This window comes from Anolis sagrei, chromosome 5 (genome assembly GCF_037176765.1).
Source record: "Anolis sagrei isolate rAnoSag1 chromosome 5, rAnoSag1.mat, whole genome shotgun sequence".
Taxonomy (NCBI): domain Eukaryota; kingdom Metazoa; phylum Chordata; class Lepidosauria; order Squamata; family Dactyloidae; genus Anolis; species Anolis sagrei.
The window spans coordinates 198516517-198533802 of record NC_090025.1 but is presented as its reverse complement, the minus strand read 5'-3'; the positions used below and the strand labels follow the sequence as shown (position 1 = coordinate 198533802).

The 17286-nt window shown below is 45.0% G+C and overlaps 1 protein-coding gene across 1 annotated transcript in view; it reads left to right on the top strand.

Moving 5' to 3' along the window:
• Positions 1 to 4483: 4483 nt before the first annotated feature.
• LOC132775566 (mucin-5AC-like) overlaps positions 4484 to 17286 on the top strand; it is a 31484-nt gene continuing 18681 nt past the window's right edge. Inside the window, exons 1-4 of the mRNA XM_067468535.1 lie at positions 4484 to 4557; positions 9038 to 9238; positions 14506 to 14755; positions 16246 to 16266. Of these exons, the coding sequence (XP_067324636.1) occupies positions 4484 to 4557; positions 9038 to 9238; positions 14506 to 14755; positions 16246 to 16266 (546 nt within the window). The remainder of the gene's footprint in view (positions 4558 to 9037; positions 9239 to 14505; positions 14756 to 16245; positions 16267 to 17286) is intronic.

The following is a 17286-nucleotide window of genomic DNA, read 5'->3' as shown; positions in this document are numbered from 1 at the left end:
ATTGTCTTTCCCCTCCAATCTAGATGACATTACAAACTTACCACAGCACACAGTTATATCTTGTCTTAGCAGACAGGTTTTTTTAATCAATTACATAGAGCCTTTGACGAAGAGCATCACAGCACAAGAAGAGGAGTATACACTCTACATGACTTCCTTATATACAATTCTATGCAATTCTATACAATTACACATAGCAATCTCTGATTGGTTCCCAACTCATTAATTTAACTCAGACCCAGGATTACATCATTCACAATCACCTGGACCAGGCCAGAACACATTCCCCAAATGATGTCCTATATACAGTTAATGCATGACTCAGCATTTCCAATAGAAGCCTATTAGCAGTGCATGACTCAGCTATATTACATTACAATACATTGTAAAACCTGACAGACAGAAAGAAAGAAAGAAAGAAAGAAAGAAAGAAAGAGACGGATGGGTGGATGGATGGACAGACAGACAGATGGAAAGACAGATGGATAGATAGATAGATAGATAGATAGATAGATAGATAGATAGATAGTAGGCCTGGGTAACAACGGAAAAATTTGTTTCTAAAATCGATTTGTATTTGGGGTTTTTTTTTGTTTCGATATTTAAAATAATTACAAAATTTTCCTTTTAAAAAGTTCAATATTTACGAAATTTCGTAAATGGTAAAAAATTAACGAATCGATTTCCGAAACAATAACGAATCAATTCGTTAATGGCGGACGCGACCGCGAAATACGCTAAAAAACCTCGAAAACCTTCTGAAGCTTCCCTCTCCCTCTGTTCTTGACTGTTGGTGTGATATTATAATTTTTTTTCACTAATTAAACCATAAAACTGGGCCAGACATGCGGAAATAATAACGAAATGACCTCAGAACAATAACGAAACGAATACAATAATGAAATACGAAGCATTTACAAAACGTGTTTAAAAATTCGTTTTTTTAAATAATTGCTCCAGAATGGTTCGTTATCGTTTTGTAATTGGAAAAATTAACGAATTATTAACGAATTACGAATTAACGAAACGAAACCGCCCAGGCCTAATAGATAGATAGATAGATAGATAGATAGACAAATAGACTGAGGGATGGATGCATGGATGGATGCATAGAGGAAGGGAGGGCTGGATAGACAGGTGACTGGATGGATGGATGGATAGATAGATAGATAGATAGATAGATAGATAGATAGATAGATGAATAGGAGCAGAGATTGGTGGATAGGTGAGTGGGTGGGCGGATAGATGAATGGATGGATGGGTGGGTGGGTGGGTGGATGGATAGATAGATGAATAGATAGATGAACAGGAGCAGAGATTGGTGGATAGGTGAGTGGGTGGGTGGGTAGATGGATGGATGGATGGATGGATGGATGGATGGATGGATGGGTGGGTGGATGGATGAATAGATAGATAGATAGATAGATAGATAGATAGATAGATAGACAGACAAATGGATGGGCAGATTGATTGATTGATTGATTGATAGATGAATGGATGGATAGATGGTTGGATGGATAGATGAATGGATGGATAGATAGACAGATGAATAGATGGACAGATAGATAGATGGGTAGATGGATGGATAGACAGACAGAAAGACAGATGAATAGATAGATAGATAGATAGATAGATAGATAGATAGTTGAATAGATAGATAGATAGATAGATAGATAGATAGATAGATAGATAGACCCATCATTAACGGTTCCTCTTCCTGGAGATATACATATACTCTCTCGACAAAGAAATGCCTTTGGTCAAAGGTGGGCAACTGTGGAAGACTGGGGGCAACATTATTCCTGTAACAGGCCCGGGAGGGCAATACTATTTTTAAAAATTAAGAACTTTGCTCCCAAATGGCTGCTAGAGAGCAGAGGGAGCATTGTCACCAGGTATTTGGGTTCTGGTTAAGGCAGTTCAGGCCAAGGAGATGTCTTCTTTTGAACAACAGAGAGCAAGTAAAGGTAAAGGTAGTCCCCTGACATTAAGTCCAGTCATGTCTGACTCTGGGGTGTGGTGCTCATCTCCATTTCTAAGCCGAAGAGCCAGCGTTGTCCGTAGACACCTCCAAGGTCATGTGGCTGGCATGACTGCATGGAGCACCGTTACCTTCCCGCTGGTGCGGTACCTATTGATCTACTCATATTTGCATGTTTTCGAACTGCTAGGTTGGCAGAAGCTAGGGCTGACAGCGGAAGCTCACGCCGCTCCCCGGAATCGAACCTGCGACCTTTCGATCAACAAGCTCAGCAGCTCAGTGCTTTAACCCACTGCGCCACCGGGTAGAACTGTTTTAAAAGATGAGCCGGGGAGGTCTCCAAGACAGGGTGGAAATGCCTTCCATACCTGCAGAGTCTGTTTGATGACCAAAAAATGAGACCATTGGGGGGGGGGCACTTAAAATGTAGAACCAGTGGAAGTATTTTGGAGCAAAATACATTCTCTTTGTCCAAGGTTTCACCCCTTAAGACAGCTTCTGAGGGTCACAAAGTGGAGACTCCAAGCACACTCCGTGTTGTCCGTTTTGGATGCATCCTGTTTGGACTACAATTGCATCTTTCTTCGTGGCAGAAGGGTCGGGGCTGGATCACCCTTGAGGTTTCTGCTATGAAGAGTAGAGTTTGCAAGCAAACTAGTCAAATGTGGGCTTGGCAATGCTACTGTGAGGTGGATCTGTCATTGCTTAAGCGACTGAACCCAAAGGGTGCTTCTCCCCAATGGTTCCTCTTCTTCATCCTGGAAAGAAGGGACTGGTGGAATGCTATAAAGAAGGTTTGGTCCTGGTCCCACGTCTGTTTAACATCTTTATTATTGACTTGGATGAAGATGTGTGCTGATCACGTTTGCAGATGGGACCAAATTGGGAGGGAGAACGCATACTCCAGAGGACAGAATCAGAATTCAAAATCACATCAACAGATGAGAGAGCTGATTGGCCAAAACTAACATGAATTTCAGAAAAAAATGAAATGCAAAGATACAGAATGGGGGACGATGATGCCTGGCTCGAGAGCAGGACATGTGGGAAAGATCTTAGAGTCCTTGTGGACAACAAGTTAAACATGAGCCAGGAATGTGATGTGGCGGCAAAAAGGGCCAATGGGATGTTGGTCTACATCAAGAGGAGCATAGTTTCTAGATCTAGGGAAGTCCTGCTCCCCATGCTCTATTCTGCTTTGGTTAGACCACTTTACCTGGAATATTGTGTCCAATTCTGGGCAGCGCAATTCAAGAGAGAGATTGACAAGCTGGAATGTGTCCAGAGGAGGGATCAAGGGTCTGGAGAACAAGCCCCATGAGGAGCGGCTCAAAGAGCTGGGCATGTTTCGCCTGAAGAAGAGAAGGCTGAGAGGAGATATGATAGCCATGTATAAATATGTGAGAGGAAGCCACAGGGAGGAGGAGGGAGCAAGCTTCCTTTCTGCTTCCCTGGAGACTAGGACGCAATGGAACAATGGCTTCAAACTACAAGAGAGGAGATTCCATCTGAACATGAGGAAGAACTTCCTGACTGTGAGAGCTGTTCAGCAGTGGAACTCTCTGTCCCGGAGTGTGGTGGAGGCCCCTTCTTTGGAAGCTTTTAAACAGAGGCTGGATGGCCATCTGTCAGGGGTGATTTGAATGCAATATTCTTGCTTCTTGGCAGAATGGGGTTGGACTGGATGATGGCCCAGGAGGTCTCTTCCAACTCTTTGATTCTAGGATTCTAGGATTCTATGATCAAAGGTCTGGAGACCATGAATCCCTCTGAGGAGCATCTGAAAGAACTGGGTCTGTTTAACCTGCAGAAGTGAAGGTTGAGAAGAGATATGAGAGGAGCCATGTTTACATATGTGGAAGGATACCATAAGGAAGAGGGAGCAGGCTTCCTTTCTGCTGCCCTGGAGACTAGAACTCAATGGAGCCATTGGTTCAAATGACAAGAAAGGAGATTCCATTGAACATTAGGAAGAACTTTCTGGTTGGAAGAATAGTTGGAACTCTCTGCCTCTGAGTGTAGTGGAAGCTCCTTCCTTGGAGGCAAGGGATGGCCATCTGTCAGGGGTGCTTTGATTGTGCTTTTCCTTCATGGGGTTGGACTAGATGGCCCATATGGTCTCTTCCAACTCTATTATTCTATGGTTCTATGGAACAGAGATCAGGCACCCAAAGACTGCCAATAGAACTGTTCTGAGACTCTCAGTGCTTGGATGGTTTTGGACCGCATTCAGGCCAAGCCAACAGTGCGATGCAGAAGCTCTGAAAACAATCAGCAGGTGGATTTTTGCATGGTTGAACTGGGTTGGACTGGATGACCCTTTAGGGACCCCTTCCGGCTCCAGGGTTCTAGGGTTCTCTCCTTGCTGCCAAGGCATTCCAGGGAAGGAGAGAGCACCAGGTGCGGGTTCCGTGTGACATCATGTGACTCCGCCACTTGTGATGTCAAGAACTCCAGGAGAATGTGGCGATGGGAGATGCATCCGGAGCCACGAGGACAACGATGAGATGGCTGCTCCTTGCGCTCCAGATCTTAGTCGCGGCCCGGTCCAGCCATGCCATAGTTGATACCTGCGAGTGAGTCTTGGAGGAGAAGGCCTGGAATAGTGGGACGAGGGGAAGGGTCCAGCCTCAAATGATGGGGTCCCCATTCTCTTCGCCAAGAGGGCAACAGCATTCACAACAGGATAGACAAGTTTAGAAAAAAGGGGAGAATCCTTGACATGAGTACTAACATTGGGGGAAGAGTAAGAATGGTCTCTAAAAGGACCACAAAAGGTGGAGCCCATGTCAGTGGGGTGTGAGTCCATTCCGGGTTTTCTTCTAAAAGAGACTCTTCATTGGGTGCATCTACACCAGGCATGGGCAAACTTGGGCCCACTAGTGTTTTGGACTTCAACTCCCACAATTATTTACTTATTTATTTGGGTTGTTGTAGGTTTTTTCGGGCTATATGGCCATGGTCTAGAGCAGGGGTCAGGAACCTTCAGCCCTCCAGGTGTGGTGGACTTCAACTCCCACAATTCCTTGAGGCTCGGCATTCGCCCCAAAGGCTTACCTTGGCCTCAAGGAATTGTGGGAGTTGAAGTCCACCACACCTGGAGGGCCGAAGGTTCCCCATGCCTGGTCTAGAGGCATTCTCTCCTGACGTTTCGCCTGCATCTATGGCAAGCATCCTCAGAGGTAGTGAGGTCTGTTCGAACTAGGAAAAAGGGTTGATATATCTGTGGAATGATGTCCAGGGTGGGACAAAGGGCTCTTGTTTTCTGGAGCTAGGTGTGAATGTTTCAACTGACCACCTTGATTAGCATTTGATGGCCTGGCAGTGCCTGGAGCAAACTTTAGTTGAGAGGTGATTAGATGTCCTTGTTTGTTTCCTCTCTGTTGTTGTGCTGTTGTAATTTTTGAGTTTTGTAATAGTGGTAGCCAGATTTTGTTCATTTTCATGGTTTCCTCCTTTCTGGTGAAATTGTCTACTTGCTTCTTGTGGATTTCAATGGCTTCTCTGTGTCATCTGACATGGTGGCTGTTCGAGTGGTCCAGCATTTCTGTGTTCTCAGGTTGGTTCATCAGGTGCTCTGCTGTGGCTGAAGTAGTCTGCCGTGCCTTTCAGTGTCTGGGCAATGCTGCGGTGTTTGGTGGTCCCTCTGTAGACTTGTCCACAGCTGCATGGTACACGGGAGACTCCTGCAGAAGTGAGAGGATCCCTCTTGTCTTTTGCTGAATGGAGAATTGGTTGGATTTCCTTGGTGGGTCTGTAGATTATTTGTATGTTGTGTTTCCTCATCAGCTTCCCTCTGCGGTCAGTGGTCCCCTTGATGTCTGGCAAGAACCCTTTTCCTCTGGGTGGGTCTTGGTCTTGACTCTCGTGGCTTCTTCTTGGTTGTCTTGCAGTTCTTCTGATGTCTGAGGTGGAGTCTCCATTGGCCTGGAGAGCCCAGTGGAGGGGGTTCCATTCATCTTGGAGGAGGTGGGCTTCGCAGATTCTTTTTGCACGGTCTGCCAAGGCTTTAATGGGGCTTCTTTTTTGACTTGGGTGATGGTTGGAGTTTTGATGTCGATATCTATCTGTGTGTGTGGGTTTTCTGTAGACGGTGTGACCCAATTGTTGATCTGGTTTGAGGATGACTAGGACATCTAGAAAAGGCAGTCTTCCTTCCTTTTCTTTTTCCATGGTGAACTGGATGTTTGGGTGGATGCTGTTGAGATGGTCCAGGAACCTGTTGAGTTCTTCTTCTCCATGGCTCCAAATAGTGAAGGTGTCATCCACAGATCTGAACCCTTTGTCTCACCCTGGTCATTCCACAGATATATAAACCCTTTCCCCTAAAAACAAGCAACAGCATTGTCTGTAGCTTCCAACAATTCTTCCTCTGTATATGAGGCAGGGCATAGTGGACAAGCATACAGATGCAGAGTTGTCTGTTCTGCTCCACAGTCACACAAGGAGGGGGATTCTTTTAGGTCATGCCATTTCGTCAGGGTGTCTTTGGATCTGCCCACTCCGCTTCTGAGTCTATTCAGGGACTTCCAAGTTGCCCATTCTTGCTTTGCCCTTGGAGGAAGAGCCTCTCTCGTGGGGGGCATCCAGTTGGGATTTCCTGGTAGAGTTGCCCAGAGGGATACCCTTGATGTTGCTGGAGGGACGCCAAGAGGAGTGGTGGCTCTCATAAAGCTTTCCCTTGATTTGAGTCTACTGGGAGGAGGCTGGTAGCCATGCAGTGGGTGGCTTTCACAGGGTTCAACCTTATTTCTCTCACACTTAGCAGCAAATTCCCATTGCACATCTGGGGGGGGGGGGGGAATGCCATCTAGCTTGTAGAGCTTATCAACAGGTGTAGGTTTAAGACATCCTGAAACCATTATTCTGCATGTTTCGTTCAATGCTATGTTCACCTGCTTCACCCAAAAGCATTGCTTTTAAACAATTACTACTACTACTACTACTAATAATAATAATAATCTTTATTTATACCTCGCCACCATCTCCCCAAAGGGGACTCGTAGCGGCTTACATGAGGCCAAGCCCAGCAATACATTACAGCAACATAAAATATAAACAACAAAATAACATCACAATAAAATAAATAAACCAACCAAGTAAAATAAACAGTACAAAAGATGCAGGCGAAATGTCAGGAGAAAATGCCTTTAAATCTACAACAACCCAGTGATTCTGGCCATGAAAGCCGACAATACACAGTACAAAATAACATAATGAAAAATAAAACACAGTGGACAGGCCAAATGCACGACATAAAATGATAATAGCCTACTACTGGCTATTAGGAATTGTGGGAGTTGTAGTCCAAAACACCTGGAGGGTCCAAGTTTGCCCATGCCTGATCTACACCGAAGAGTGAATATGGATTGACACCACTTCAACTGCCCTGGCTGAAGGCCATGGAATCCTGGGAGGTGTAGTTTGACGAGGTCTTGGGCCATCTCTGCTTCACGAAACTACAGATCCCACAATTCAATCATATCGAGCCATGACAGTAAATAAACTTGGTGTAATTCTGCCATGCAAGTGCAGCTATAGTCTGAAAAAGGAACTTTCTCAAACTCTGTTCCAGGGAAGGGTAAATGTCAAACTATAAATCCCAAAATTTCATCTCATTGAGCTACAGCAGTTAATGTGGTGACAAACCACTCTAATTCTGCAGCGTGGGTACAGTTACCCTGGCAGTCATTGTTGCTGGACTGGGGATTCTGGGAGTTGCAGTCCCCCTACAAACACAACGATCCTTTAGACCCTGTGATCCTGGGAGGTGTAGTTTGACGAGGTCTTGGGCCATCTCTGCTTCACGAAACTACAGAACCCACAATTCAATCATATCAAGCCATGGCAATAAATAAATGTGGTGCCAAACTGCTGTAATTCTGTAGTGAAAGTGCAGCTATAGTCTGAAAAAGGAACTTTCCCAAACTCTGTTCCAGGGAAGGGTAAATGTCAAACTATAAATCCCAAAATTCCATCTCATAGAGCTACAGAAGTTAATGTGGTTAATGTGGTGACAAACCACTCTTATTCTGTGGGTGTAGTTATCCTGGCGCAAAAGCCGGGTTGCAGCTAAACGTCAAGAAAACCAAGATTATGGCAACAAGAATGATTGACAACTGGAAAATAGAGGGAGAAACCGTGGAGGCCGTGACAGGGTTTGTATTTCTAGGTGCAAAGATGACTGCAGATGTAGACTGTGGCCAGGAAATCAGGAGACGCTTACTTCTTGGGAGGAGAGCAATGTCCAGTCTCGATAAAATAGTCAAGAGTAGAGACATCAGACTGGCAACAAAGATCCATTGCCTAGTCCAAGCCATGGTCTTCCCTGTAGTCACCTACGGATGTGAGAGCTGGACCTTAGGGAAGGCTGAGCGAAGGAAGATCGATGCTTTTGAGCTGTGGTGTTGGAGGAAAGTTCTGAGAGTGCCTTGGACTGCGAGAAGATCCAACCAGTCCATCCTCCAGGAAAGAAAGCCCGGCTGCTCACTGGAGGGAAGGAGACTAGAGACAAAGTTGAAGTACTTTGGTCACATCATGAGGAGACAGCAAAGCCTAGAGAAGACAATTATGCTGGGGAAGGTGGAAGGCAAAAGGAAGAGGGGCCGACCAAGGGCAAGGTGGATGGATGGCATCCTTGAAGTGACTGGACTGACCTTGAGGGAGCTGGGGGTGGTGACGGCCGACAGGGAGCTCTGGCGTGGGCTGGTCCATGAGGTCACGAAGAGTCGGAGACGACTGAACGAATGTACAACAAGTTATCCTGGCAGTCATTGCTGCCCATTCCGGTCTCCTTGCTGGACTGGGGATTCTGGGAGTTTCAGTCCATGGCTTCAAGTTTCCCTACAAGCCTAATGATCCTTTAGACTTGTGATATCCGTCTTTCTTCTTTGTGGCATTGTGACATCTTCTTTGTGACATTGACCATGCTGGGGTGGATTTTGGGAGTTGTGTTCCATGCTGGCAAGGCCTGCCATCTGCAGAGAGTCAATGGTGTCTTCTGCCTGCAGCTTTGGTCGGTTGGTCTCCCTGACCCTGCCTTTGCCTCCCTTCCAGGATTTGTGGGAGGCGCCCGCTGGCTCCGCACCATGTCAGCAGTCCGCCTCGCAGGGGCGGTTTCGACATCATGCCTGGGGCCTGGCCCTGGATCGTCAGCCTGCAGCTGCCCACCATCACGGGGCACAAGCACTCCTGCGGGGGGTCCCTCATCTCCGCCCGATGGGTCCTCACCGCTGCCCACTGCTTCTCCAACAAAAGGTATTTATTTATCGTGTCAGAAGCAAATTTGAGAATACAGTTAATTTGCTCATTGATTTCTGCAGCTGGGCCAGGTGCCGAGCTGTTCTCAAGCTCCAAATCATGGGAATTCTCTGGTAGCAACTCAGGGAGCACACCATCACCCCCACACCCTTCAGGGACATGTGTGGCGGCAAAAAAAGGCCAATGGGATTTTGGCCTGCATCAATAGGAGCCTAGTGTCTAGATCTAAGGAAGTAATGCTACCCCTCTATTCTGCTTTGGTTAGACCACACCTGGAATATTGTGTCCAATTCTGGGCACCACAATTCAAGAGAGATATTGACACTAAGCTGGAATGTGTCCAGAGGAGGGCGACTCAAATGATCAAGGGTCTGGAGAACAAGCCCTATGAGGAGCGGCTTAGGGAACTGGGCATGTTTAGCTTGAAGAAGAGAAGGCTGAGAGGAGATATGATGATAGCCATGTATAAATATGTGAGAGGAAGCCACAGGGAGGAGGGAGCAAGCTTGTTTTCTGCTTCCTTGGAGACTAGGACGCAATGGAACAATGGCTTCAAACTACAAGAGAGGAGATTCCATCTGAACATGAGGAAGAACTTCCTGACTGTGAGAGCCGTTCAGCAGTGGAACTCTCTGCCCCAGAGGGAGTGTGGTGGAGGCTCCTTCTTTGGAAGCTTTTAAGCAGAGGCTGGATGGCCATCTCTCAGGGGTGATTTGAATGCAATATTCCTGCTTCTTGGCAGAATGGGGTTGGACTGGATGATGGCCCAGGAGGTCTCTTCCAACTCTTTGATTCTATGATTCTATGATTCTTATGAGAAAATACACTTTGAACATGGATCTCCTGGTCATTCTCTGCATCAATATCATTGGATACACCATTTCCTTCATTAACCTCATTGTCATCACTCCCCACATCCAAAGCACCCCGATCTTTACACACTTTTGTTGTTGAGCAATTTAGAATGGCTGTGGATTAGGCTCAAGAATGCTCTTTGATTGTAGGTGAACTAGAAATCCCATCAACTACAACTCCCAAATGACAAAATCAATTATTTTGAGCGAAGGACATACATTGGGTTGTTAGGTGTCTTGTGTCCAAATTTGGTGTCAATTCGTCTAGTGGTTTTTGAGTTCTGTTAATCCCACAAACAAACATTACATTGTATTGTCGAAGGTTTTCATGGCTGGAATCAATAGGTTCTTGTGGGTTTTTTCGGGCTATAGGGCCATGTGGACAATTTCAACAGAAAGGAAGAGACCATGAAAATGAACAAACTCTGGCTACCAGTATTAAAAAAATTAAAATTACAACAGCAAAACAGCAGAGAGGAAACAACCAGGCACATCTCAACACCTCTCAACAAAAGGATTTTCCCAGGCTCAGGCAGGCCTTCAAATGCTAATGAAGGTTGTCAGTTGAAACATTCACACCTAGGTCCAGCAGAGAAGAGCTCTTTGCCCCACCCCAGCCATTCCACAGATATATAAACCCATTGTCCTATTTCCAACAGACCTCACTACCTCTGAGGATGCTTGCCATAGATGCAGGCGAAACGTCAGGAAAAAATGCCTCTAAAACATGGCCCTAGAGCCCGAAAAAACCCACAAGAAACATTACATTCTTATTTATATAGATTATTATTATCTGATGGAAAAACCTCTTTTGTTAGATAAATAATGCATTGTTAGTCAAGAATGCATTGGATGTTGTATAAAACTGGTGGAAAATACAGTTCTAATGGACATGTGGTCTGACACCTATTGAAGGGTTCAGTAGGTGGTGATGTGGAATTTGAGGGACATGCAAATAATCGGAGTCATAAGTGCATGACAGTCACAGAATCATAGAATCAAAGAGTTGGAAGGGACCTCATGGGCCATCCAGTCCAACCCCATTCTGCCAAGAAGCAGGAATATTGCAGTCATGACGAGGATTACATCATTCACTTTTGTGCCTGGCTGATTGTGAGAAGCAATGGGTGTAAAAGAGGGTAGCAAGCATGTGTTCTTTCTCTTGCTATTATTGACTTGTTTCTCACTGTACATCTCTTGCTGATATCTGTTACCTATGCCATGAGTATATCTCTGTATATGCCATTGACTGATAGGAGATCAGGGGACCCTGATGTGTGTGTATATAGCTGTATACAGACCAATGAGTCAAGATTAAAAGACTTCACTGTGAGTTTGGATGAAAATGGAGTCAAAGAGTTTTCTGAAACAGTGAGCAGGCTGTGTAGTAAAACTCTGCTGACAACTGATAAGGACTCTGCTATGTATGGGTTGATTTTTTTTTTTTTTGGCTTGCCTCTGAGACAATCAGTCTGGTGTGCAGTGTATTTAGGGAGAGCATGAGGGAAAAATTACAAATCATGCACCTACCCTGCCTTTGACATTAAAAAATATTTTTATTGAATATTTCATATTTTTCCCCATAAAAAGGGAAAACAGAACAGTCAGGTAAAATGGGGCAGGGGGAGGAAGAGTAGAATCATAGAATCATAGAATCCTAGAGTTGGAAGAGACCTCCTGGGCCATCCAGTCCAACCCCTTTCTGCCAAGAAGCAGGAATATTGCATTCAAATCACCCCTGACAGATGGCCATCCAGCCCCTGTTTAAAAGCTTCCAAACAAGGAGCCTCCACCACACTCCCTCCGGGGCAGAGAGTTCCACTGCTGAACGGCTCTCACAGTCAGGAAGTTCTTCCTCATGTTCAGATGGAATCTCCTCTCTTGTAGTTTGAAGCCATTCTTCCATTGTGTCCTAGTCTCCAAGGAAGCAGAAAACAAGCTTGCTCCCTCCTCCTCCCTGTGGCTTCCTCTCACATATTGATCCCTGGCCCTCATCATATCTCCTCTCAGCCTTCTCTTCTTCAGGCTAAACATGCCCAGCTCCTTAAGCCGCTCCTCATAGGGCTTGTTCTCCAGACCCTTGATCATTTTAGTCGCCCTCCTCTGGACACATTCCAGCTTAGAGTCAATATCTCTCTTGAATTGTGGTGCCCAGAATTGGACACAATATTCCAGATGTGGTCTAACCAAAGCAGAATAGAGCATGGGGAGCATGACTTCCCTAGATCTAGACACTATGCTCCTATTGATGCAGGCCAAAATCCCATTGGCTTTTTTTGCCGCCACATCACATTGTTGGCTCATGTTTAACTTGTTGTCCATGAGGACTCCAAGATCTTTTTCACACGTACTGCAGGGATAATGGTATTGTAATTCAGCCAATGATTGTGTCTGATGTCACTGGGGGTGATCGTTTTACTGGGCCTGTGGATGATGGCCTTGCTGGGCCTGAGATTTTAAGTCCTGTTGTGTTTCTCCTGTATTTTCTGAAGGCCACATTCCTGAAAGGGGCCCAGGGCAGCCTTTCTCTGGGGAAGCGAGTTCTGAAGATGAATTATCAGGTACAAAGGTTAATGAGACGGGAGGTAGAACTTTCATAAACTTCGGGCGAGTTCTCAAGCACACAAAGAGACCCTTATCTAGTTGTAGAGGTAAACAAAATGATTTCCTGACTGTGAGAGCCGTTCAGCAGTGGAACTCTCTGCCCCGGAGTGTGGTGGAGGCTCCTTCTTTGGAAGCTTTTAAGCAGAGGCTGGATGGCCATTTGTCAGGGGTGATTTGAATGCAATATTCCTGCTTCTTGGCAGAATGGGGTTGGACTGGATGGCTCACGAGGTCTCTTCCAACTCTTTGATTCTATGATTCTATGATTTCTTGATGGTCTATGAGACAGGAAACGCTTTATATGAGATGGGGAAAAGATTTTAGATCAGTCTAGGCAATCCTGGAGTTTGAAAAACATCTTGCATCGAGCCTTTGCCAAGGGAATTTCTAGTTTCATGTTTCAAGTTAAGCAAGTTCTTGTTTTCCAAGTTTAAAGGAGTTCTGTGTACTGGATTTCATGCTGCCTTGTTTATTTGGATATTTTGCATCCTTGGATTTTGTTTTCTACCATTGTACCTTGGAGTTAATTGACTATTTCACATCTTTGGACTAAACTGAACGGTTCTGGCCCAGATTACCTGTCCGAACGTATCTCCTGCTATGAACCATCACGAAGCTTTAGATGTCAGGAGAGGCCCTGCTCTCAATCCCACTACTCTCGCAAACACAGTTGGTGGGGACGAGAGACAGGGCCTTTTTGGCAGTGGCCCCCTCCCTAAGGACATCAGGTTGGCCACCTCCCTCCTGTCCTTTAGAAGACAACTGAAGACTTGGCTTTAGGACCAGGCATTTGAGTAGAGGTTAGCAGCAACTTGGATAGGACATTTTTGAACATTGTGACATTGGATTTACCTGGCTGGGTCTTGGTTTTAGCGGCACGCTATTTGATTGTTAATGAGTTTGTTAATGCATTGTATAATGTTTTTAACTGAGTTTTACGGTTTTAATTGAAATTTTATTGTATATGTTGATAGCATCATTGATGCTTATGTGAGGCTGCCCTGAGTCCCCTTTGTGGGGAGAAGGGCGGGGTAGAAATGAAATGAATAAATAAATAAACAAACAAACAGTTTTTTAGTGCTTTGCATTTATATATTCTTCCATAAACTGCTTGCTGAATTATTGGACTGGTGTGGTGGTTGAGTAGAGAGGTGTTCCTGCTCTGGGATACAACAAATGGAGTAACTATGTATTGTCGAAGGCTTTCATGGCTGGAATCACTAGGTTCTTGTGGGTTTTTTCGGGCTATAGAGCCATGTTCTAGAGGCATTTCTCCTGACGTTTCGCCTGCATCTATGGCAAGCATCCTCAGAGGTTGAGAAGGACCTTCTCAACCTCTGAGGATGCTTGCCATAGATGCAGGCGAAACGTCAGGAGAAATGCCTCTAGAACATGGCTCTATAGCCCGAAAAAACCCACAAGAACCTAATGGAGTAACTGTTTGTAGGTTAACTCTTTACGAATATCTAGTGTGTCACCAGGGAAATGATGGAACGGAGGGTAAGACATTGTACAATATGATAGTTGTTACTTCTAATTTTTCATCTCTATTATGCACATCGTGTACAGTATTTAGAGTGTTAAAAATTCCATATATATAACAAAAAGAGGAATAGCATTGTCATCTCATTTAAAAACCTAATAGTCATATCCTTATATTTTCTTTATTATTTCATGTTCTTCTTGTTGACTTCTCCAGTTCTTCTTCATGAACCATTTTTCTTCAATGGGAGTTGATCTTAATTTTTCAAAGATTGTTTCACATAGAATCTTGTCTTAAATTATGTCTCTTTTGCTTCCTTCCAGGAGCCTGCCCCACTGGCGCGCGGTCATCGGGGCGTCCAAGCTCTCCTCGCTGGGTCCCGAGGTCCACGTCCGCTTCATCAAGCAGGTGGTGATCCATGAGGACTACAAGCCACCCCAGGAGGCCAACGACATCGCCCTCATGGAGCTGGACCAGCCCGTCAAGTGCAGCGACTACATCCAGCCAGCCTGCATACCCAACGCCAACATCACGATCGCCAAGTTCAACGACTGCTTCATCAGCGGGTGGGGGGTCCTCAGAGACGTCGGTAAGGATGAGAATGAAGGAATCCGAGAGCGGGAGGAGACCCCTCCCTAATGGTCATCCAGTCTGCCTGTCAGGACACACCATCTAATCCCTCCCGACGTCCAGGCTCTGCTTCTGACCTCCCAGAGAAGGAGACTCCATTGCACTCCCATAAGGTTTATTTACATCCAGCAGGTGCTCATGTTACATCCTCAGAGACTGCTGTTAACATGGTGTCCAGGTCAGAATGGATCAAAGCAACTTTGTCCGCAAAGAACCGAGCAAATGCTTCATAGCATGCTGCCACATTGTCAGGAATCCCATCCGAAGTGGAGGGATTTAATAGTCCTCTAACAACTTGAAACAGCTCTGCCGGACGGTTCTTTGCAGACACAATATTGGCCGCAAAGAAAGATTTCTTCGCGGCCTTTATTGCCGCGGCTTATGCCCATTAACTACAACTAAGAAATGTCAAGGTCTATTTTCCCCAACTCCACCTGTGTTCATATTTGGGCATATGGAATATTCGTGCCAAGTTTGGTTCAGATCCATAATTGCTTGAGTCCACAGTGCACTCTGGATGTAGGTAAACTACAACTCCCAAACTCATGGTCAATGCCCACCAAACCCTTCTAGTGTTTTCTGTTGGTTGTGGAAGTCCTATGTGCCACATTTGATACAATTCCATCATTGGTGGAGTTCAGAATGCTCTTTGATTATAAATCCCAGCAACTACAACTCCCAAATGGTAATATCAAAAAATGTTTGAGTGATGGTCACTCCTTGGGTTAGTAGGTGTCTTGTGGCCAAATTTGGCAGTAATTCGTCCACTGGTTTTTGAATTATGTTAATCCCACAAACGAACATTACATTTTTATTTATATAGATCAGTGGTTCCCAACCTTCCTAATGCTGCGACCCCTTAGTACAGATCCTCACATTGTGACGACCCCCAACCATAACGTTATTTTCATTGCTACTTCTTTAATTCTGCTCCTGTTATGAATCGTAATATAAATATCTGATATGCAGGATGTATTTTCATTAACTGGACCAAATTTGGCACAAATACCCAATATGCCCAAATTTGAATACTGGTGGGGTTGGAGGGGGTTGATTTTGTCATTTGGGAATGTTGGAGTTGCTGGGATTTATAGTTTACCTAAAATCAAAGATCCTTTTGAACTCCACCAATGATGGAATTGAATCAAACTTGGCACACAGAATTCCCATGACCAAGAGAAATACTGTGAGAGTCTGGTGGACACTGACCTTGAGTTTTTGGAGTTGTAGTTCACCTACATCCAGGGAATACTGTGGACTCAAATAGTGATGGATCTGGATCAGACTTGGCACAGATAATCAATATGCCCAAATGTGAACACTGGTAGAGTTTGAAGAAAATAGACCTTACCATTTGGGAGTTGTAGTTGTTGGGATTCATAGTTCACCCACAATGAAATAGCATTCTGAACCCCACCAAACTTCCCATACAGAACACCCATGACAAACAGAAAATACTATGTTTTCTGATGGTCTTTGGTGCCCCTCTGACACCCCCTCGTGACCCCCACAGGGGTCCCGACCCCCAGGTTGAGAAACACTGATATAGATAATTAGCTGTACCCGCCACATGTTGCTGTGGCCAACCTTCCCTCCCTCTTTCTTTCTCTTCTGCCTTCCCTCCCTCCTTCTTTCCTTTCCTTTTTTCCTTCTCTCCTTCCTTCCTTCTCTTCCTCTTCCCTTCCTCCCCCCCCTTTTCTTTCCCTTCCTCTTTCTTCCATTTTTTCCTTCTCTACCTATTCTCGGACTGCAACTCCCAGTTGATCTATCTATCTATCTATCTTTCTATCTATCTATCTATCTATCTATCTGGAGGATTGCTGGGAGTTGCAGTCCAGAAATAGGAAATTGGAAAAATGCAGAGATTGGGATGCTCTCAAGGAGATCTAAGGAGATCCAAGGAGAAGAAAGCTTGCATCTTGGAAGCAGTGTATTTGGAGCATCCTCCTCTCCTAAAGGGCCTGGCCTAGGGGACGCTGGGAGCTGTAGTCCGGAAGAAAGTGTGGATATGTTGTTGTGTGTTTTGTTTGCTAGGGGGAGTCATTTTGCACATGCGCTGTAGCGTCGTTTTGCTTTTTTGGCTTTTTATGTCCCTTCTGTTGTGTTTTTCAGTGTTTTTATGAGTGATGGTCACTCCTTGGGGTAGTAGGTGTCTTGTGTCCAAATTTGGTGTCAATTCCCCCAGTGGTTTTTGAATTATGTTAATCCCACAAATGAACATCACATTTTTATTTATATATTTTAAGTCTACTGATAAGAATAAAGGTTTTCTGTTCTTTTTCCTCTTTCCTGGGTGCAATGTTATTGTGTCTTCTGCACTGGACCTGACTGAAACACTCAATGTGCAACACTACGGTCCAACCACCTTTTTGCATCCCAATCAGTCGTAGAAAAAAGGTGGTTGGACCGTATTGTTGCAAATTGAGTGTTTCAGTCAGGTCCAATGCAGAAGACACAATAACATTGCACCCAGG